This window comes from Cervus elaphus, chromosome 28 (assembly GCF_910594005.1).
Source record: "Cervus elaphus chromosome 28, mCerEla1.1, whole genome shotgun sequence".
In the NCBI taxonomy this organism is placed as follows: Eukaryota; Metazoa; Chordata; class Mammalia; order Artiodactyla; family Cervidae; genus Cervus; species Cervus elaphus.
In genome coordinates this window covers 50,800,540-50,823,471 of record NC_057842.1, presented here as the reverse complement: position 1 = coordinate 50,823,471, position 22,932 = coordinate 50,800,540, and the positions used below count along the sequence as shown (strand labels likewise).

At 41.9% G+C, this 22,932-nt stretch overlaps 1 protein-coding gene across 2 annotated transcripts in view; it reads right to left on the bottom strand.

The window, feature by feature from the left end:
- SIM1 (SIM bHLH transcription factor 1) overlaps nucleotides 1-22,932 on the bottom strand; it is a 74,304-nt gene that overhangs the window by 36,421 nt on the left and 14,951 nt on the right. For both annotated transcript variants that reach the window (XM_043890446.1, XM_043890447.1), the window contains 4 exons: nucleotides 22,770-22,855; nucleotides 21,832-22,031; nucleotides 21,526-21,632; nucleotides 20,736-20,883 (listed from right to left, as the gene is read on the bottom strand). In XM_043890446.1, coding sequence (XP_043746381.1) covers nucleotides 20,736-20,883; nucleotides 21,526-21,632; nucleotides 21,832-22,031; nucleotides 22,770-22,855 — 541 coding nt within the window. The remainder of the gene's footprint in view (nucleotides 1-20,735; nucleotides 20,884-21,525; nucleotides 21,633-21,831; nucleotides 22,032-22,769; nucleotides 22,856-22,932) is intronic.

Here is a 22,932-nt window from a genome sequence, read left to right as displayed (position 1 = left end):
TGCACAGTGGTAGAAGATAATACATGGTCAATAAATAGTATGATTTCCACCCTCTAGGGTACTTTTTGGCACCCGCTTTCCCCAGAGCAATAGGTTCACTTTGATATATTGTAACATGGTTCATTCCAAACTCCTTCCTATGACGTATTTCTTCCCTTTCTATCCCAAACCCATTTTGATTTGCTCTGTTCCTTTTAAGCCTCTAAACTCTACAATAGGTTCACTTTGATATATTGTAACATGGTTCATTCCAAACTCCTTCCTATGACGTATTTCTTCCCTTTCTATCCCAAACCCATTTTGATTTGCTCTGTTCCTTTTAAGCCTCTAAACTCTATTGTAGTGTGGCCAAAATATTTATTAAGTTAATTAAGTTTTTTATTGCTAAGTCACCAAATGAAGACCATAGCGCAACACAGACCTGGCATTCTGAGAAGAGTGTTTCTCTGTTCGGGACTCTAACAGCTCAAAAGATGTGTCAGGATGAAAAGCACAATAAAAAAAATACCCACTTAAAGACTTTTCAAGTACGGTTGATGTGCTGCCAAGAGCCGCTCTGAATGGCGGATTCACTGAGAACAAAGCATTTGTTTTACTGTTAGAATTCTATTAAACTGAGTATTTCATTTGTATAGATTAAAGGTCTAAATACTGATGGGAATCACATTACGAGTTCCATTTCCTTTCTCCAAACTCAGACACAAAGAAGAGTCTGGCTCCCCCACCCCCTCCTCCCCTAGAGAGAAGTACTCTAGTATCACACAAATCCTCAAAGGTAGGTGTACACCTAGGAAAGTCGGTCAGTGCTTCCCCGGGCAGTAGGACAAAATAAAACATGTGGGTGCACAGATCTTAGACCCTGAAATGAGTATGGTAAGGAGCTTGATTTAGCTGAATTTAATAAAGGAAGAACTCAGCCCTGGTCAAGTTTTCTTGAGAAGTGCCACATGGGTGGTATTCAGGACCCCACAGGTAGCCCTCTTAAGGGCAGCTCTCCCAGATACTTATCAAAAGCTTATCAAAAGAGGAACTGTAGCATATGCCATTTAGCATATTTTTCAAAATGGCTATTGATACCAATTTACTTTTTAATTTTCCTTCTTTTAATGACTTGTACCAGCGCTGTCGACATCCTCAGGTACCCAGGCCCTGACAGCAATGTGAAACGGGTAATTTGCAATCACTAGGACCTGCAGTTTGTCAATCTCATCCATATTTGCATGGGCCAAAGTAATCCTCTTATTCCACTATGGACAGCCAGAAATCATTCAATTGGCAGAATTAACCATCTGAGTCTACTCCAAACTTCATAATAGTCATATACATATTTAGAATTACTCAAATTCCAACTGAATAAAAAGGGGCTATTTTTGCATCATTGGTCTCCTCAGCCTCTCCTTAAGCAATATCCCATGACCACTCACAAGGTAAATGCCAACTTGCCATATGGGAAGCTCAGAGTGATGCCTTTTTGCAAAGCGAATAAAAGATGTCTTCACTGCTGAAAGGTACTGTCAGCTTCAGAGAGATGCGTAAATATCCCGTCTATCAGTTTGACTGGGAGCCTGGCATTCTCTACGCCAACACCAGCACCAACATACGTATGACCCTTGAAGCGAGCTGGAACGAGTGCACAGAGAAGTAATCAACAGCATTTGATCAATTCATGTTGAGTCAAGATGCTTTGCAGGAATTTCCCTCTTCATCTCTACCTTACCCTATACTGCTTTTATTTTAGACTACTGAATTTTTGCTCCTGTCCCGTCAGTTTGGGAGCTGGCCATTCTGGAGTTTGTTGACCTTATGTTATGTGGAGATTCTTAAAAGATGTTGCCAGATTTCCCAATTGAGCTACTTTTTTTTTAAAAAACAGCTGAAGGTGATCAAATTACCAAGGAAAACGTGGAAACAAAGACATACAATTGATTTGGCTCCAAAGGCGCTGACTGAAATAAGCAGAGGATTGCATTAAACCGTGATCGGATTAAGTAGGAATGACTGTGCCTTATACTAAACTTTTTAATTGGATTCTAGAGTCACTGTTACACGAAGTGCATGACCTTCTTTATATTCTGGCAGAGTTGCAGCCTGGCCACTGGGTAAACCTCCGCAGCAGAGAGACCTACTTTCTGTTTCATTTTCAGGCTCCCACGGAGCCCAGCAGAGATAGCTGATAAGGAGGATTCCATACTGTGAGGGGTTCATGAATGAAGACAATCTGCTGGGAAATTAGGCGAAGGCACCCTTGGAAATGTAATAGTCTCATACTAATAAGTGGATTTGTGTTTGCTCCTTGTGGTTTTCTCCATTTGATTTGGCAATTTTAATAGTTCCCCAAAAGTCTTGGGTTTATGTAAACACTGCCTCTGCCTAGAAACCCCTTTCTGCTCCATTATGTAGGTTTCATCCAACATGCTATGGAGTGGGCATCCCCACAAGGGTAAAGGATGGTTTACCCTTCTCGTATGTGACAGTAAATACTATATAATAGTGAATAAGGTTTACCATCATGTTGTCATTTCAAGAAGGAAAGGCAGGGGTATAAACAACAGGCAAACAGCAACAACTAAAAAGTAAGTCAAGAACTGTAACATAAGATGTGGCAAAACCAACCATCTTCACAACAGGGATAGCATAATGCATTTGTGCAAACCCACGACACAAACTGAAATATAGCTAAGTAAAGACCGCACACGCTGCTCCTGACTATTTCCTTCCCCTCACTGGCCACAGTGATATCTCCCTGCTCTCTTCCGAGCTCCTACACCAGTCACTGCCCTACCACTCATTCGGCACGTATTCTCTCTCACATGAACGGAATTTCTAATGATGTGCATGTGTGTGGGTGCCTGTATACTAAGTCGCTTCAATTGTGTTGGACACTTTGCGACCCCATGGTCTGTAGCCCACCAGGCTTCTCTGTTCATGGGATTCTCCAGGTAAGAATACTGGAGTGCATTGCCATGCCCTCCTCCAGGGGATCTTCCCGACCCAGGGATCTAACCCATGTCTCACGTCTTCTGCGGTGACAGGCAGGTTCTTTACCACTTGAGCCACCTGGGAAACCCATCTGATGACAACCTCCTAAATTTTTTCTCTTCTAATGGTCTCTGTTTACTGTCTTGCAATATATCTGACAGAGAACAAACACTCACTTGCAAATGGTTGACAAAATAATTCTCACTGCAATAAACTGTCATTCTTCTCCAATCCAAATGACGCAAAATTTAAAAACTGGCCAAACTTTCTACATATATGGGAAAGAAATATCTGCCAGGTAAGCAAGTTTATGTGAGGGATTTTTAAATTCCCAGGTTATAATTAATAATAATCATTCTGAAATTCTGTGTGATCTTAAATCAAAGAAACAAATCATATGCTACCATTTTAGTGGTATGTATATTAACTAACTGCACTCGAAAAAAAATCAAGTTGTAATTCAAGCATGGCATATGTGATATTAAGGAAACTAGAATACTAAATTAATTTCATCCTCAACTATGTCTTTAGAACCATTAGAGTCGTATTGAAGGGGGTAAGTAGTAATAGTGCTTTAAATCCCCAGAGATACACTCCTAAAAATCAGTAAGAAATATCTATGCAATAGAAAAATATAAAAAGGTTGTAAACAATGCACAAATTGCTGAGAAATAACTCTCTAAAGGTTCAGCCTCACTAGCAATAACCTGTGTGAATTCATCAGCTATCAGATGTCATTTTTGCCTTTCAAGTTAGCAAAGATTTTTAAAATGACAATAATTCTCACTGAAGACAAGGTGAAATATGCATATATACATACTACCAGTAGGAGAATAAACTAGCGGCTTTTATTAACAGTCTTAGGTGTGTCCAAACCTTAAATCCAGTAATTCCACTTCTATATCTTATGAAAATAATCAGAGATGGGTGTCAAAAGTCTATAAACAAGGGTGCTTATCAGCATAATTTCCTATATTTAATTGTAAATAAGCAAATAAGAACCAACAATAGAAGCATTATTTAATTACGGCATACCATTGTGATAAAATATTATGCATTCTTTTTTTTTTAACTTAATTTAGAAATACTACCGATAAAGTGAAAAATTATCTTTTTTAAAATTGACATGTACTGTACAGGCATGTATGTGGGTGTGATAAAGAGTTGGACACGACTGAGCAAGTAAACACAGCACAGCATGTAATATACTGGGTGGCAAAAAACTAAAATGCAAACAGTAGAGATGGGGAAAACAGATTAATGATGCTCTTTACATTCTCTTTATAACACTCCACATTACCTTAATTTTTCTATAATAAACATGTGTGACTTTTATAATCAGAAAAATCTTTCTTGAAAAAGAAACACCAGTTGAGGCACACTTCAGGCACTCCTACCTAATGGTGAAATGGGTTCCCAATTTCTTTTCGTTATATAGAAGAAGCCTGGGCTGCTTCTTTGTGAATAATGTTAGGTTACAAAAGAGAAAGCATGACTAAACTTCTCCCACAGGTTCAACATCTCATGCACATCATTTATAATTTTTAAATGTCCACATGTCCTTCTGCTCTCTGAGTGCCTGTCCATTTCACTTACTTTCTCATCTATTTTCCGCCCTTCCTACCTTCCAGAATTATCTGTCTCTAAAGGCTTTCAAGTGAACTATGGAGCATTTTGTTTCCTTCTTTGGAGACGATGACTTAAAATATTACTTATAATTGAAAAAAAGGAAGCCTCCCCATGGAGTTTCTTAAAACAATTTAGTTTCATGTGAGTTATAAATGACATATTTGTCATTGTTTAAATGGCATAAACCCTACTTTGGGGCCACATTTCTTGTTCTGAGGAACTTCATTTTTTATGCTCAGAAATTCATTCTATACCTGGCTACTAAAGTCTAGGTGTGTTTGTGAATTTTCCTGGTCTAAAGTTCCAAATCCTATTGCTCTTATAGCTAGTCTATATCTTCTTGTCTTAAGGTGATCTTTAAAAGTCAAATAAACAAATGCAAAATGTGCTGCCTCTTTTATCAAAGGCATAAAATAAAAACTGTTGGTCTCCTCTCCCATCGTGAGAACCCCTAATCTGAGCCTACTTCTAGAGAAAAAAAAAAAAAAAAGCCAAATATAAAGAAAGAAAAATGATACAAATACCAACAAAGTTTTTCTTATGTTTTGAAATTTCCATAAATAGAAAAATAAAAGGCATACATGTCACTCTGACCCCTTTTTCATCTGTTTCCATCTGTCTCACCTCCCCACCCTCTCTGTCCCCCTCTTTCACCTTTGCTGTCATTTATGAAACTGATGTTTTTTAAATATATCTTCTCTTTAGAGATCTTTCATTATCTGTGATAGATGAATAATGGGGGAACCCCTCAACTAACCCCTTACATTTGGTTGAGGTTCCATTCTCACAGGAGTAGCTTGCTCACCTAGTTCTTCTGACCCTTAGAAAGTTTATTCCTAAACCCTAAAACCCTTTGGCAGAGAGGGTGAAAGAGCATGCTTCCTGTTTTCAACTCCACACAAACTCCAGGAACAGAAAAGAAACCTGTAATCACAAAGAAATCATCTTCCCACAATACTGAGACGTTTCCTTGACTCCCATGAAGATATCTCAAGAAAATCTACTGGTTGATGTTCAAAATCTATCATTGGACACTTATTTCTTTGGCTGTAGACAAATCCTGGGCTTCCCCGGTGGCTCAGATGGTAAAGAACCTGCCTGCAATGCAGAAGATCTGGATTCAGTCCCTGAGGTGGGAAGATCCCCTGGAGAAGAGAATGGAAACCCACCCCAGTGTTCTTGCCTACAGAATTCCATGGACAGATGAGCCTGGCAGGCTCCTCTGGTGTCAAAGAGAAGGGTGGCAAAGAGTCAGACATGCCTGAGCAACTAACACACACACAAACAAATCCTATCCTCAAGATCCCAGGGTCCCCCAGTTCCCCACAGTGTTTGAGGGGGTCCTACATGGCCAAGCCTCATGACACTGCTGGGAGCTCTGCCCTTTTCCACACAACACAAGACCCTGGCATTTGTGCAGATCACAGAAAAGGTGAAGCTCAGGCTTCAAACTCCCTGGGAAAAGATGCAGCAAAAAATGATGGTGTGATGGTGTGATGCTGTGTTTTCAAATGCACAAGACTTCATTTGTTTAACTTAGATATTTTAAAATATGTCCTATGGCATTTATTCTTGATTAAACCTATTCTAGATAGTTAATCATTTAACGGTTTCTTTACAGTTGCTGAGCAAACAGTTCATTCATACCTATGACATATCAAATCTCACAGACGTGTTCTTTAATTGGATTCATTTATTTCTAATCTCCTTAAGTCCTTACTACTGTAATGCTTAACTAAATATACATTAAACTCTATTATTTAAACAGCTAAAATAAATTTGATATGTATTTTACGAATAAGAATTTACAACTCAACAAATGTTCTGTTATTATTATTATGTACCTTGGTATTCAGGTTTTACCTTAAATTGGCTGATAGGTAAGTTATGTTGTAACAAAATAAGTTCTGAACTGCTGCTAGAGATTTTGGATTGCCCATTAAAATGCTAAATTTTTCATCATTGCCATATGTGGAGTCGGTGAGCTTGTATAATACTATATAGAATACATAGTTATAAATAGAGCCTACTCTAAAGACAGGATAGGCAAGTAGGCAGCTGCCTGCTTTTATGATTTGTAGGGATGGAGAAGTTTCCTTGGCTCCCATGAAGATGCCTCAAGAATAGTCTACTGGTTGATGCTCAAAATCTGTCATTAGACATTTATTTCTTTGGCTGCAGACAGATGGCTCAGAAAAGGATAATAGGGTAAGCCTCACCTATCATCTTTCATTGATTCAGTTTATCAGTTCCCTTCCCTAGAGCAGTGATTCTCAAACTTCTGCCTGCATCAGAAGCACGTGAAAAATGTATGAAAACACAGCCTACGAGGCTCCACTTCTTAGAGCCTCTCATCTGCAGGTCTAGGATGGAGCTCACAATTTGCATTTTTAACAAGCTCCTGGATGATGCTGACGCCGCCAGCCAGGGGGAAAAAAAAGAGAGAGAGAGAGAGAGATCCTTTGAGAACTAGAGCAACTGTTATCAGGGATGAGAGAAACTAAAAGAATCAGAGGAAAGAAAGGCCACCACAGGGAAAATAGAAAAGCACTGAAAAGGGAGGGAACATTCCAAAGACAAAATTCACACGTCCCCCAGGAACTGCCCTGACTGCATATATTTCACCAAACTACTCCCATCCCCACCCCTGACTGCTTGCTTCCTCCGGCCTCCTCTTGGGCACTTCCTGTTCCTGCAGACTCTACCACTCCAGCTGCAGGGCTGGGTCCTCAGGCTGCTTCTCTGTTCGAATCCGCTCCCTAGTGATCTCAGTCCCTTTGCTGGCTTTAAATTCCATATGCTGATGATCCCGACCTCTAGCTCAGACCTCCTCAGACTCCAAGACACCCAGATCCAGTTGCCTACCTGCTGTTTCACTTTGATGAATAACAGGCATCTCAAACTAAACATGTCCACATACAACCCTTGATTGCTGCCCTTTCCTACAAATCTGTTTCTTCCCATTATTCACTCAGGTTACCGAGGCTGCCATTCTTGACTCCTATTTTTTTTCACAACTCACATCCAATCCCTCTGCAAACCCCATCAGTCTGCCTTGAAAACACCCTGAACCTGACCCTTCACCACTATCTCCTTCTTTCAAGCCATCATTTTCCTTCCTCTAGGTGATTATAATCACTCCCTACCTGGTCTCCCTGCCTCTTCCCATCACCCACCCCGAAGCTTACTCTCCTCATCAGCCAGATGATCCTTTCAAAGCTTCTATTACTTCATGCCACGCCTTTGGCTCAAAACTCTCCAATGGCTTCCCAACATGATCTGACTCTGCCCATTCTAGCATTATCTTTTTCTGTTCTTCCCCTTTCTTTTTCTGCTCCAGCCACACCTCCTCTGTTCATCAACTGACCCAGATGGTTTCCACCTCTGGGCCTTTGCACTTGCTTCTCACTGTGGAAATGTTTTCCCTGCAGGCCTCCATATGGCGGCCTCCCTCCCTTCATTTAAGAGTCCTCAGAGAAGCCTTCCCTGACCACTTCCATCTATTTGTCCTGCTTAACTTTTTTCCTTTCATTTTTTGATATCACACAACATATTTCTTTGTTTATAAGTACTGTCTATTTCTTCCCACTAAATCATGCTCCATGAGGGTAGCAACCTTGTCTGTCTTGGTCATAACAGGGTCTCACCAAAGAGCTTGGCATGTAGAAGGCACTGGGAAAAAACTTGCCAGGTAAATTCAAGAACCATGCCCAGTTTTCAGTAGAGAGGACTATGCTCTCAAATATTTCTTAACCATCCTCTTAATGACAGCCACAGAAATTAAGCAGAATCTAATGATAGAAATGTGTTTATAATGAAGGTCCTATTGAGTCAATGGAGATGAGACACAAATAGAAAAGAGATTATAATGTGAAATGCCATGTAGCGTCTCAATATTTTCCTCTGTTTTTCAATTAGCCCTCACAATAAATGCCACCCTGCACTTGGCTATTTCTTGGACTGCGTTAATTGGAGGAATGAGATTGACACCCACTCTGCCCTCCCTTTTGTGGGCTTCATCCTCTCAGCATTCCTGAGCTGTAACCCTGCAGGGGTCCATTACCCAAATTCAGCACAACAAATAACTTCACTTTGCCAGGATGACAGTGAGATTTCAACAGCTAATAGAAATGCTGTGATGCTATTAGTCTCTTAACGGCTTTTAAAAATTAAAATGAAAACTCTCGTGTTGCATTCGGTTAATTCTGGAGGGAAAAAAATGCTGCTCTTTTCCTGCTGTATATTTGGACTCCAATAGCAATTAATGGGAGTGTTGAAAGAAGTAAATCTTGTGGATCCTTCCTTACCTTCAGCCATCAGAACACATTAGTCATCACAAGCGCAGAGAGTGGAATGAATGACCAAGAAGCGGCAGCAAACTGAAACCCCTAAAAATGCCCTGAACCTAGGATTCTATTTTTGTCGTGGTTTTCAGTAGGAGGAGGACAGAGCCAGCACATTCTCAGACTGTGTCACCAGAGAATGTTGCTATTCTCAGAGAGAAGTTTAAGTGGCAAGGGACTTGGGTTTAAAAGTACAAACACAGAGGGAATTCCACCTTAATGGGTACCATTATGACATCCAACTCAACGTAATGAGGCTGTTTCCACGATCTAGCCAGCAGCCCATATTAGCACGGCTTTACTGATGTGGACACAACAAATTCTGTTTGAACAAGAAATCCCAGGAAAAAAAAAGAGAGAGAGAGAGAGATCCTTTCACAAGCTCTATCTATTTAGTAATCAATCAAAGGAAAGATGTTCTTCTAGTAAAGACAGCAGCTTGCATTTGAATCCTGGTAAAACATTAGAGATGTTCTAAATAAAATAATGATCTATAGGTGATGCATACAGCTTGCAGCTGTGTGAACATGTCTTAAATGTTGGTGCTTAAACTGGTGAAGGGGAGAGGGCTGGGGTATGGAGGGGGAGCTGACTGGTTCTGAGTGTACCCAGACTGGAAAGCAATGGAGACCCCATATTGTACAAGACAGTGAACTGTCCACAGACCTTGGTAAAGATCTCTGTAAAACATCCTATCAATTCCTGAGCAATAGGTGGAATTGTATGAAATTGTTAATTTTGAACTATTCTAATGGCAATTTCATATGTTTCACCCTAGTATGACTTTTGAGAGTCTCCTGTACAGCAAGGAGATCAAACAAGTCCATCCTAAAGGAAATCAATCCTGAATATTCATTGGAAGGACTGATGCTGAAGCTGAAGTTCCAATACTTTGGCCACCTGATGCAAAGAGTCTATTCATTGGAAAAGACCCTGATGCTGGGAAAGATTGAGGGCAGGAGGAGAAGGGGATGACAGAGGATGAGATGGTTGGATGGCTTCACTGACTCGATGGACATGAGTCTGAACAAACTCCCAGGAGAGCATGAAGGACAGGCAAGCCTGGCCGTTCATGGGGTTGCAAAGAGTCAGACACAACCGAACAACTGAACAACAACATCCTAGTACAGTTACCAGCTTAAAGACAGAAGCCCAACAGGAAATCAGGTAGGCTCTGGAGTCTAGGCCCTGGGTTAGTATGCTCACTCATGAGCTGTGTTGTATTGGCTAAGTCACTTGGTCTCTCTGAGCCTGTGGCACAAAGAGCCAGCCCTCACACATGAGTCCCTCTCCCTCCCTAACCTTTCCAGGCAAGAGAGCACCTTCTCATCCCTCCTTCAGCTCGAGCAGACCATCATCTTCCAGTCTCTCCAGGGCAAGACAAGCTGGGAGTTACCCTTTACTAGAGAAAAGCTTAAAGTACTATGAAAACTTAAAATAATTAGTGACACTTTCTAAAAATGTAATAAATCTGCAAAGACTATTTTAACTCTAGAGAGATTCTTTAATTTACAATTTGCTGAGCTTCATAATCCTATTAGAAGTCAGCCCCACAAAATACTCAAAAATCCCATTCAAAGCAGAACAGAGAGCTGTCCAACATCTTTCCAACAGGAGAGAAGTCAGCCTGGGAACAGCTGTTCTCTCTGCAGCTCAGGTAATGAGATGCACAGGACCTGTCCTGGGTACTGTCGCTGTGAGTATTCACGCTGGACTCATTAGCTGCAATCAGTTACTTTGCTGCCAGTCATGATCTCCACACATACACACACACGCATGCACACACACATGCACACGCATGCACACACACACAGCTCTCTCCAGGGGCCCAGCTCCTCCCATCCATCCCATCTCCTAACCAGAGGGGAGTCTGACCGCCCCTACAAGCTTATCCCCCAGGGATGTCCTAACAATCCTAAAGTACTTGGGGCCCTCATCTTTCTAATGTGGGTGGAATCACTTCCCTCCAGGAAGGAATCTCGGTTTTCAGTAAGCCAAGGGGGAAATCAAACTAGCCTACTGCCTAGCACTTATTTCTTTTCCTGCAGGTATTGTCTTGTTCATTTTGATGTCCCCAGAATGTAGCACTGTGCCTGACACATTATAGGTGCTCAATAAATCATATATAAATGCTTGAAGACCCACTAGCCCTAACCAGCTGAAGGAGAGTCTCACAACCCTTTCCAGATGCATCAGAATGTTTGGTGACTTTTCATTCCTGGGCAACCCTCAGACTTCCTGAGTTGTGCTGTCCCTCCTTCAGCCCAAAGACTCACATTTATTCCATTTATTCACATTTATTCCATGTGTACAGGTAGGCCAAAAAGTATTCTCTTTCATTTCACTGAAATAATCACCCTAATAACTCACACCTAACCCTTCTTACTTTGTAATCAGGCATAGTTCCAAGAACCTCACACATTATCTCATGTAATGTTCACAGTGGCTCTATAAGGTAGATATAATCATTACCCGCATTTTACAGATTAAAAAAAGAAAAGACAGTGAAGGTAGGCAATTTTTTCCCATTGTCCCAGAATGGCATCACTGGGATTTAAATAGGCAATAGACCCAGAGCCCAAACTCTTAACTAATAAGCTATATTGCTTAAAATAAAAGCTATATAATAAAAATGTAGTGATATCTCACTTCATAACACATGTTTCAAATATCTTGTAAAACATCCCTATGACTATCAGAGTTTGAAACAAGAAAGTAAGAAACCTAGGGGTTAGACTGCATCATATTCTAACAGTGGAATTACAACATCAAATGCAGCTTGAAGGCGGCTTTCCCACCCTGCAGTCTGGAGCTGACCACACAGGTTCTCTGCAACTCTCTCTCCTCCAGTCTGCTGCTTTTTGTTACTCTAACGCACATCTCACATTTGCTCCTTACAAATAATATCTAAAATAGAACCATTACACCACTGTGGCACCATTGTGTATTCATTTCAATAAGATTTATGTTTGATGCAGAATATTAATCCCTTAAAATTTTAAAAATGGTGTTCTATACCTGGGTGCTAAAATTTTTATTACTAACATCAGATGAACACGTTGAAGATACACTAGCATTCATTTGAGGAAGGTAAGAGCCTTGGGGAAAACAGTTTCCTATCTTGATGGAATGCACTCAGTTACATCAAAACAGTTCAGGTAAAAAGGTAGAGACAGAAAGAAATTCATCTTAGACAACAGCAGTGGACAAGCATGGTTGGATCAAATTGGAAGAGTGATACTAACTGTCACAGGAATGCTGCGGCTGCTAAGTTGCTTCAGTCGTATCTGATTCATTGTGACCCCATGGACTGTAGCCCGCCAAGCTCCTCTGTCCATAGGATTCTCCAGGTAAAAGTATTGGAGTGGGTTGCCATGCCCTTCCTCAGGGGATCTTCCTGACCCAGGGATTGAACCCGGGTCTCTTATGTCTCCTGCACTGGCAGGCGGGTTCTTTACCACCCGTGCCACCTGGGAAGCCTGTCCCAAGAACACTTAATGGAAAAAGAGCAATGGGACAAATGTGTAGAAAGCACTGTTTCATCTCAAAAGACCCAACCTCTGCATCCAACCCTTAAAATTCTACTCCTTTCCCGATAGCTCTACCCTCATGTCAAGCTCTTTTGAATTCTGTGCCCTTAGCAAATAGTGCAAGTGGATCACATCATTTCAAACAGGCCAATCTGAGTGTTTAAATATTTAAGTGAAACTCTTATTTTGTCAACTAAATTGTAAACTACCCAAGAGAAGCCAAGGCCTCAGCTTCATGTATATACCCAATAAATCACTGCAATCTGCCATCCTCTGGAAAACACTGGTGAGATAGCCATATCAGTCCATGGAGAGAGATGGGGATCACACAAAAGGCTCCACTAATCATCAACAGTACCGGTGTCTTAGGTTTTATTCTCTTTAAATTATAATTACTGATTTGGTAAAATTGACATAACACTGGTTCCAACTAAACTAACTTCAGAAATCTGATTAAAGTTTAATTTCTTAGAATGCTCCTTTGCCCTGTAAAGCACCATTTCACCATGTAAGGCACTTAGGAAATGCTGGTTTACCAGGGACTACTTTTATGGAAGACAATTTTTTTTTCATGGACCTGGGGTGGGATGGTTTCAGGATGATTAAAGCACATTATATTTACTGTGTACTTTATTTCTATTATTATTACATCAGCTCCACCTCAGATTACCAGGCATTAGATCCCCAAAGGTGGGGACCCCTGGTCTAGAACTTAACCAAACTACAGAAGTTACCACACACAAAGAGCACAAAGCTTGGAGGGGTGTGAATGGAAGGACTGAGGAAGGGAAAGAAAATAGGCACTTAAATTTGTGGATTTGAGGATTTTGAAATCCAAATTAAAGAGGGAATTATTCATCTTCCTTCAAAGTATATCAGTTGATGTCACATAGCTGGCAAGAGTTGAGCTGCCAGGAAGTCCCTTCAAAACAAGAGTTAAGATATTATGAACACCTGCCTTCTGCCAGCTACTGTGCTGTATATACATTGTCTCATTTAATCCTTCTCAGTTCTTAAAAATGGCTTTCCAAGTGGCACAGTGGTAAAGAATCTGCCTGCAATGCAGGAGACTCGGGCTCAATCCCTGGGTTGGGATGATCCCTTGGAGGAGGAAATGTCAGCCCACGCCAGTATTCTTGCCTGGAAAATCCCATGGATAGAGCATCCTGGTAGGCTACAGTCCATGGAGTTGCCAACAGTCAGACACTACTGAGCATGCACACCACCCTTAAAAAGTGTGTGCAGATGTCTCCATTTCACAGATGGGAAAACAGAGGATCAAAGAGCAGAGCCGCGCTCAGGGTATCACAGCTGTTGTGCAGCAGCGCATGTTTGAACCCAGATACATCTGACACCAAAGTCCGTGCCTTTCCCTTGCAGGTTGCTTCAAATCATACTGTGCTTTTAAAAAAGCAAAATCACCATTCCAGTGCAATATAACTTCCCAGAGTTAGGTCACAGATGGTAAACAGATGGCTCAGACTCAGTCAGACCACAAACGTTGTCAATGCCCAACAAAAGCAGGTTCCTCTCTCGTGGCCCTTAGCTCTGCCCTCACCATGGATCATCTCTCACCCCTTGCAGCTCCCTGGACCTTGGATGCCTATGGCAGAGAAAAGGAAGTGGGAAGTTACTCCCTTAGACAAAGCAGAATGTTAAATTCCTCCATTCATAGGCATTCAGATATTTCCAGGTTCCATCCAAACTCCAACCAATCCTTTTTGCATGGTAGCTTAAACACAGACACTGGCACTTCAGCCCAAATGAGTTTTCAATCACCACCTGCTCATCGGCAAGATGTCACAAGCCAATGAGAACAGAAAACAGAGAGGAAAGCCTTGGATAAGAGGAAGAAAGTAGCAGTCTTTTACTAAATTATCAAGATATGCATATTCCAAAAAAAGGAAATCAACTATAACTTCAATTTTTTTAAAAAAAGATACACATAATCCACCCCCAACACATCTTATATGAAACATAACAGTGTTTGCCTCATGACTACACTAAGTCAGAAGACAAATCATGCTTCTCTGGAGTTCCAGTAAAGCCTTATTTGAGTTTGTCCATCCATTCACATTTTTCCATGATGTGACTCACAGATCAGAACCTTTTCCCCTCTGAACAGCCAGAGACGAATTGTCGGGCTGGTCATTTGGTCAGCACCAAGTGGCTTCTACCCAGGAAGTAAAGGGGAGGTCCTGGGAGACAGTGCCCTCCAGGTCAGGGTAACAACACAGGGAGGAGAGAAAGCCAGAGAGGCCTGTGCAAGGGGGAGCAGCCGGACAGCAGCATCACCAAAGGACCAGAGGATGACATGCCTGCCCAGAGCATGCTGGGAAGTTCTCCATCCCCAGCCTCTGAACAGTGTCCCCAGGAGACAACCTTTTCTGCCATTCTCCTTCAAAAACAGAAAAGAGCCAATGCTGCCCCTGCCCCAGTGCCCACCTACTCACTCTCTCTCTAGGAAATAGTCTGCTGCCACAGGAGGTAATTTAGTACCTTATGTGATTTTTTTTTTTTTTAAAGGATGAGTTGGTTTGCCAATTCAATGGCTTTTGTTTGTCAAGAACATAAAATGTTAAGTCTAGTTATAGAAATGAAATAATTAGTAATATCAATTTTGTATCTATGTAAAAAAACAAACAATTTGATAAAGCAAAAATGTTTGCAGGCCACATTTTTTTCTTACAAAATAAAAAGGTCCTTAAGGGGAAAAAAGATACATTCTTAACTGAATGTCATTGAGAAGGTAGCACTGCTAATTTAACTCCCTAAACTGTCAACATCTATACTTATCAATACTTGTGAAGCAGCAACACAGAGGCAGTGTTTTGCTCCATCATGAGTTCAGATGAAAGCCTATCCAGAAGTTGGGTAGCCTAACCTTGCAGGCCTTACTCATTTAAACCCATTCCTCTTTCCCAGACATTTTCTCCCAGCCCCCAACCCCATACAGAGAACCAGGGGATACAGTCAACACTCCAGGCTTTAACCCTGGCTTCACCACTTACTCAACAGACCTGACCTCAGCTTCCTCACATAGGAAATGGGGAGTGTGATCCTGGCCCCAACCACCACACAGAGCTGTCAAAAAAACAAATGAAGTAATGAATGCGACAGCACTTTAAAGAAATGTGAATTCAACATGGGGAAAAATGTTGAGTATAAATGATGAATTCAAGACTACATATGATCATTTTGACAAAAGAATTACAATTAGTGAAAAGTATATGAAAGGTAAGATTATTTAAATGAGTACTGGTATTAGGCACTGTAAAATTGACTAAATGTCCCAGCTCTCTCCTTTAACAAATTGTTTTGGTAGTTATAAAATTACTATTAATTACTACTAATAGTGTTGATTGTCAAAAAGTACTATCCATACAAATGCGATTTCAATTTGTCTCTATGACAATTCAATTACATAACAAGTCCTTTGAAAAGGACAACAGGTTTTGATGTTCAATTTTATCATAATAATAATTCAACACAATTAAGGATCAATCATAATTTGAGAGTATACATTGGTATATAATTATTATTTTTAATGATAAAAAACATTAAATCTACTCAACGAGTGCTCCATCGACCTGAGGCACAAGAGTAAATTACTTTACATTTTGATGTAGATTGCTAAGTCAAAAGGTGATTCATTTGACATTATTTGTAATATAAAAGAGTGGTTTTGCTAACCAGAAAAATAACTACTCAAAAACTACTAATTTTTTATAACTACTCAAATTATTGGTCAAGTTTTTGGAATACATTTTAAAAAATTTCCTAGTAGTAACAACAATAATATCACTGGGCCTTTAAGTTAATCAAATTTTTAAAAAAAATTTAAGTGCTCAAATTAACTCAACACTCTTAACACACTTGAAAGAGCAAACTAATATGAGCATATTATGTTTACTGCTTTATGGTAAGGACACATAAGGTTTATATTCACAAAGTGTGTTAATACTTAAAAAACCCTTTTAATTGTGAGAACAATGGTTTTATGCAAAGAAGAACAAAAATTATGGGGTCTGCGATAATTACAATGTAGATATCCTCCTCGTCCCCCCTTCCCCATGAAGGAAGTATGACTCCTTCGCCATTTGCCCTAACTTATCTACAAATTTACAAGATTATCAGTAGATAGCAAGTTATAAGGACCTCTAATGTAAATTGTCTCTAACACTGAGATGGAAACTGTAACAGAGAAAATTACCTTCTTCTATATGTTCAATGAATCACTCTAAAACAGGATGTGAGATTTTCCACTGAAATACTGTTCCATCCTAAACTTAGACATAAATAGAGAAGGCTTCTTTACCAACAACAAAAATGGTTGAAGATATTAAATGTATCTGATTCCAAAATTACCAAATCACTCTCGAAAATCTTCTCTTTTACTTTCCAAGTGAAATATGAGATTGTATTGCTTATAATTCCCATTAGAAGTCTAGTTTAAAATACACTAACATTTTACCACTATATGCTACAGAAAAGGACAAGGGGTTTTCATGTCCCCTCATAATATATCATCTATCAATCAGCTTAAATGAGATCACACATCAGTGAGTACTTGATGAATTTCAGTGGCAGATTGTCTTTAATGGCATCAGTAGACTAGATCTCATGTATATTTTTGCAACCTTCTACACACTGTAATTTGAACACTTTAAATGTGCCATCATAAATGGTGCAATGGCTATGTAAGGGAATGTTATTTAAGGATGATGTATCATGATGTCTGTAGTTTATTTTAAAATTATTCAGCAGAGGAAAAAGCGCATACACAAATAGACATACAGAGAGGAAGAGAGAGACATAAAGCAAATAAGGCTTATAGATGACGTGTATACGGATATTTGTTGTACTATTTTTTCAACCTTTTTGTACTTATGAAAATTCTATGTTTTATAAGATTTTAAAATGAAATTTTTATATCTTATTGGCTTATCCTTAAGAGTAGATTATAAAAGTTTGTTTTTAAAACATAAAGAGAATCAAGACCATTCATTTTTCTAGAAATTACTTTTCATAGTTTATTGGGTGTTCCACATTTTCAATTTTCTTCACATTGAGTATTAATGTTTTCCATCTGAACTGCCTATGAATAATTAATACTACTAATTAAACAAACTCAAGGAAATACAAATTCAAGAAAATTACTTAGGTTTTACACAGTATGCTCTTTTTTCACTCCCCACATGTCTCTGGACTTTGCCCATAGTCACTGTTACTAGCTAGACACTAGCTCCATTCAACTCTCCTCTTGAAAATAATTAGGGAGTAGGGCCTTGTCAGCCTGTCATCCTTAACACTTATTTCAAAGCCTGTGGGCACTCGAAGTTTATAGAAAGGTTTTTTTTAAAAGCTAACAGGGTATGTGTGCCTTATAGAGAGTCATGAGCTGGTCAGTTTTGGGGTAATTTTTTTCCCGTTTTGGGTTATTTTAGGGGGAGGGATAGCCCTTAATGAAGAGCTACACAAGCTTCAAGGAACCTCAAAGACTTAGAGAAAAACTAAGAGAATTTTAAAAATTTTATCATAGTGTCTTCTCCTTTTTTCTCCAGATTTTCAGAATATCAACATTTTGTACAGTGGTCATACAAGGCCAGTATAAGTACCACCTGCCTCTAAAATTCCTACATTCACTGTCACAGCCACTAATTAAAACAAGGTAACTGAATATTTCTATTCATCATCGCTTTTGTCAGATAATAATGACTGATTTTTCTAGGCATATTTTAACTTGAACAATAAATTTACCATCAGGAAATCAGAAAAATGAGTTTTTTAGGAATGTAGCTCCCACCAACATGTCACACTTTCATTTGACCAATGATTATCTAAAATTCTCTCTACTTTCATGACATGAAAGCCCCCTCACAATATATGCTACTAAAATGCCTATATTTGGGAAACATCTGGCCTGTCAAGTTATTTGGAGGGGCTTGTGGTTTGCAGTGTATCGTTTGAGGTAGTGTATTTGGAAGGAATTCACTTATCATTCTCAGGCTTCATAGAGAACTAGCCCTGAAAACAAATGTATGTGGTAGTTCACTGCTACCATAGAGAATCAATAGCCATCTATTTAATTTGCTAAGACAATGTAAATTAGTAACTTCCAGCCAGATGTGTGACATACACATCAAACGAACTGCAACCTGTTCATTATGAAAATCCTGTCAACACACACGGAGCCACTTGATGACATTCCATCTAAGGCAATTTCCACATTTACAGCTATAAAAATTGTTCTCAGAATTTTTATACAAAGAATTGGAGCTGAGACTCATAAAAGGGTAATCAATTTCAGCTTTTCATCTTGTGTGCTTCTGTGTGTTTATTTCTTTTTTCATTCAGCAATATAAAACATACAGAAAATCGTGTGCAATGCTATTTTTTTCTGTATATCATTTATCTTCATTACATCTTTTTAATCTGATGTAAAGTTGGGAGCCTAATCCTGCAATCTGAAGAAGTGTGTAAAGTGAAGAATGACACAGTCAACAGAAGAAAGAAAGTACACTTACCCACTGGAAAACAAAACAGAATATTTCAAAATGACTCTAAACATAAATTAAGTTTACCCATTGGGAGGTCCAACTTGCATTCTGATCATTTATATGGAGCTGTGTGACTATATACCCTGCTGTTTGATAAAAAATGATTACTAACCACAGGCACCCACCAGAGAACAGAGTGTATGTATAATGCTCGTGATGTCTCAGACATACAAAGCACCTTCTTAAAGAATGTCCGTTTCCTTTCCATGGTAAGCAGACATAATTTTTCACTCTTTAATACTTCTGCTTCACAAAGTGGCTTGTTTTATGAATTATATTTTGCCATTTCTCATGCTTATTTTAATAATGTGAAAAGCTGCATTCATTAAAATAGATGGTTTTGGACCCCAAATATTGGTATGTTTTCTGCTCTGTATTAAAATCCACAGCCTTCTTGCTATTACAAAAACTTAAAAGCATCCATTTCAATACCATTTACTAAAATGAAAGAAAGAAAAAGTTTCTTAATAACCAGCTATTTTTCTTGAACACTGAATCCTCATTTAAGCCAAATTCATTTTCCAAGTCTACTGAATTAAATTTTCTTATTAAACAGGGCAGAGTAAATAATCTTATTGCCAAGCATAATATTTCCAACTACTACATTTTTAATTTGCTAATTTAAAAGAATGTGAAATTAATCTATTCCTCGTGGCCAATAGTATAGTCTGATTCAAAATAGTACCCTTTAACCAACATCCTATTGTCAAAACAGCATTCCTACTAAGTGCTCATTGTGTCAACCTTCCAAAGTAAATAACTGCTCAGGCTCTCTAAAATCACAAGAATTTCAACCTGCACTAAAAAATGAAAAACAACAAGAGGCAACTGCACACCAAAGGGTTCCTCATAAAGGCTTCAACGCTAAGCAATTCTACTTTCACAAACATTATACAGAAAGTGTGTTCTTCACCAGCAGCATACCAGGACATGTGGTCAGCCTACAGGGCCACACTGGCAAACAAAAACGATGACTGTTTCTAGAAAGAATAAGGCTCCAGTGTGGTCACCCGGCCGCCCAGCCAGTCTCATCCCCCGGCGGCAGGTGGCTTCCAGGCCGGTCCCTCACCTAGGGAGGACAGGGCAACCGGAGCGCCCCGCCACGACTTGCAGCCTTAGCTCCCGTGGGGTCTCTTCACTTTCTAGAGGTTAAAGTTAGACCCTCCTGGTCACTTAAACCCTGTTTGTGGTTCAGGGACGGAATCACTCTCTCAGAACTCTGAACTTTGATTGGAGACTCTGGTTAAAATTAAGCACTTCAAACCCAGCTTTGAAAAGTGAAACAGATGTCCTGTTTGTTCACTATAAATGGCTCCGTACGTGGGACCCTTCTCCCTCTCTCTCCCGAGCTCGCTCTCTCTTTCCCTCCCTCCCTTCCTCTCTCTTCCTGCCATATTTAATTTTATTTAAGAGTGTGCTTAAAAGGTTAAAAAAGAGAGAGTAGAAATAAAAAATAGACTGCGAAGGGGAAAACTCCTAAATCTTTCTCTGGAACAGAAGGACGGCTCTTCATGATGACGGAAGTGCCAGAGCTGCCACCTCCCAGCGCACTCAGCGCTCGGGGTCAAACCCGACCCTTCCCAGCGGACCCCAGCGTCGCCTGCCGTGGCCGTGCCCACCCCTTGCCCCCTCGCGGAGACCAGGGTCGCCGGGCGGGGGCCGCGTGGTCCCAGACGTGAGGACGTAGGACTCACGTGAGGACGTAGTTGACGCTGACGACGCAGTGCGGCCTGGACGAGCGGCTGTTGTGCACGATGGTGGCGTAGCTCTGCACCCACACCCAGCCGCCGCGCTTCGCCAGGAACCGGTAGTACTTGGTGGTGACCTGGCCCTTCACCAGCACTGATGGAGAGAGAGAAGACGGCTCGTGGTGAACAGACTTGCTCCTGAATCGGCCCAGATGTTATCCCTGGCGGTGGGGAGTGCAGGTTCCCAGGGAGCCCTAAGACCCGCGCCTGGGCAGGAGGGACATCCAGAACATTCCCAAACGAACAGTTCGTCCTGTTGAGTTGCATGGAGTCCTCCGGTCCCTCAAGAATTAAAAAAAAAAAAAAAGAGGGGAACACTTAAAGTTGGGGGATTCTCGAGACTTGATATTCTAACGATGGAAGGTCGGGTGTGGGCATCAACTCCCGGATGCTCACATTCCCTGTCCCGGGAGATTAAGCTCAAAGCAAAGTTGTTTCAAAGCTGAAGTGAGTCAGTGCCAGCTTGAGCCCAGCGGGGCAATCCTGGATTCCATCTCCATCTTGGGGGAGGGGAGGTGGCGTATCAATAGGGGAACAAGACCCTTCCTGGGAGAACTTCACCCGGGAACTCAGAAACTCCCTCGGCCTGCAGGAGGGCCAGGGGATGATTGGGGAGATGAGCTGGGGCCAGTACTGGGGCAAGGTGCGCAGGGCCTCTTCCAGCACCACCACCGCCCCTGCCCCTTCCCAACACCGTCCCGCCCCCACCTCCCGCCGCGCCAAGGTGGAGTCTTACGCAGGTGGTGGGCGCAGCGCAGGTGGAAGGTGTCGCAGCCGTGAACGTGGTGGTACAGCGTCTTCTCAATCAGGTCCTGAGGTTCGTACCCTGTCAGCTCCGCCACTCTGCGGAGAGTAACCCCACGGGATGAGCGCGGGCTGCGGGACTACCCCCACCCTGAACAACCCCTCAGATCTGGGTGCCCACCCTCAATTCTCAGGGCCCCCTTAGTCACCTCATCCGCAAAATGGGTCGACGAGGCGCTCTGGGCGACTCAGCTGGGCCGCCCTCCCGCTCGGGGGGACTCTGGCCCCGACCACCCACCTGGAGTCCAGGAAGATGAGCTTCATGTCCAAGCTGGCGCGGAACATGAACATGTTGCTGTGCAGTTTGATCTCCGTGACGGCGCTGGGAGGCAGCGAGTGGCCCACGGCCACCAGGCCCACGTTCTGGTAGCAGCCGTCGAAAGGGGACATGTCCAGGCTGTACTGGCGGATCTTCAGGTAGCCGCTGCAGTGAATGACCTGAGGCGGATGGGGAAGGCCGGAGGCTCAGCCACAGGCAGGAAACACCCCAAAAAGGTGGGAAAGGGACTGAAACATTTGCAGGCTCTCGGCCACAAACGCCTGTGCGCCACAGCCGGTGCACTGAAGTGCCCTTAGTTATGGGGCTCCCACGTGTCTCAAGGGAGTGACGATTCTGCCCCACTGGGACTCACTTAGGAACTGATGAAAATGCAGAGGCCTGAGCCCGGCCAACCCTTATGCATTCGGATCGCGAGGTGGGGCCCTGGGATCTGCATTCTGATCGTGTTCGCTGCCATTAAACAAGAAAAAGCTTGCATTCCAGCTAAAGCTCTGGTTCTTAACCTCTGGCGGGGGAGGGGGCAGAATCCGACGCTATGAGTAAACTCTACGAATCTCCCGAACTTACCGACTGTTTCAGATGCTTTACACATCCCTAAGGCCCATTACCAGCCCGAGGTTAAGATCCCCAGCGTCCAAGGCAGTATTCGAACCCATGAGACGTAAGCAAGCTTAAAACACAGTCTCCAGCTGTTCATAAAGTTTAATGGCCCTTGCCGGGCGCCCGGCCGGGGGCGCTGTGTGACCTTTGGGGCTGGGGCGGAGGAGAGCCGTCCAGGGTGGTCCTGGAACCCCTCTCCCCACCCGCACGCGCCTCAAGTCCTGCTCCCTTCGCCCGAGCGCTGCTCGGTGGGCGCGGCCGGCAGGAGGCGTGGATCTTCCCTCTCAGCCACGCACCTTGTAGCCGCCGCAGGTGAGGCCCGCGTTCCTCTTGGCCAAGACGCACTTCATCCTCAGGAAGAAGGAGCGCTCGATCTCGTACTCTGCGCGGGGTGGGGGTGAGGAGCACGTGAGACAAGCGGCGGCGCCGCGGTCCCCGCCAGAGCCAGCAGGGAGGAAG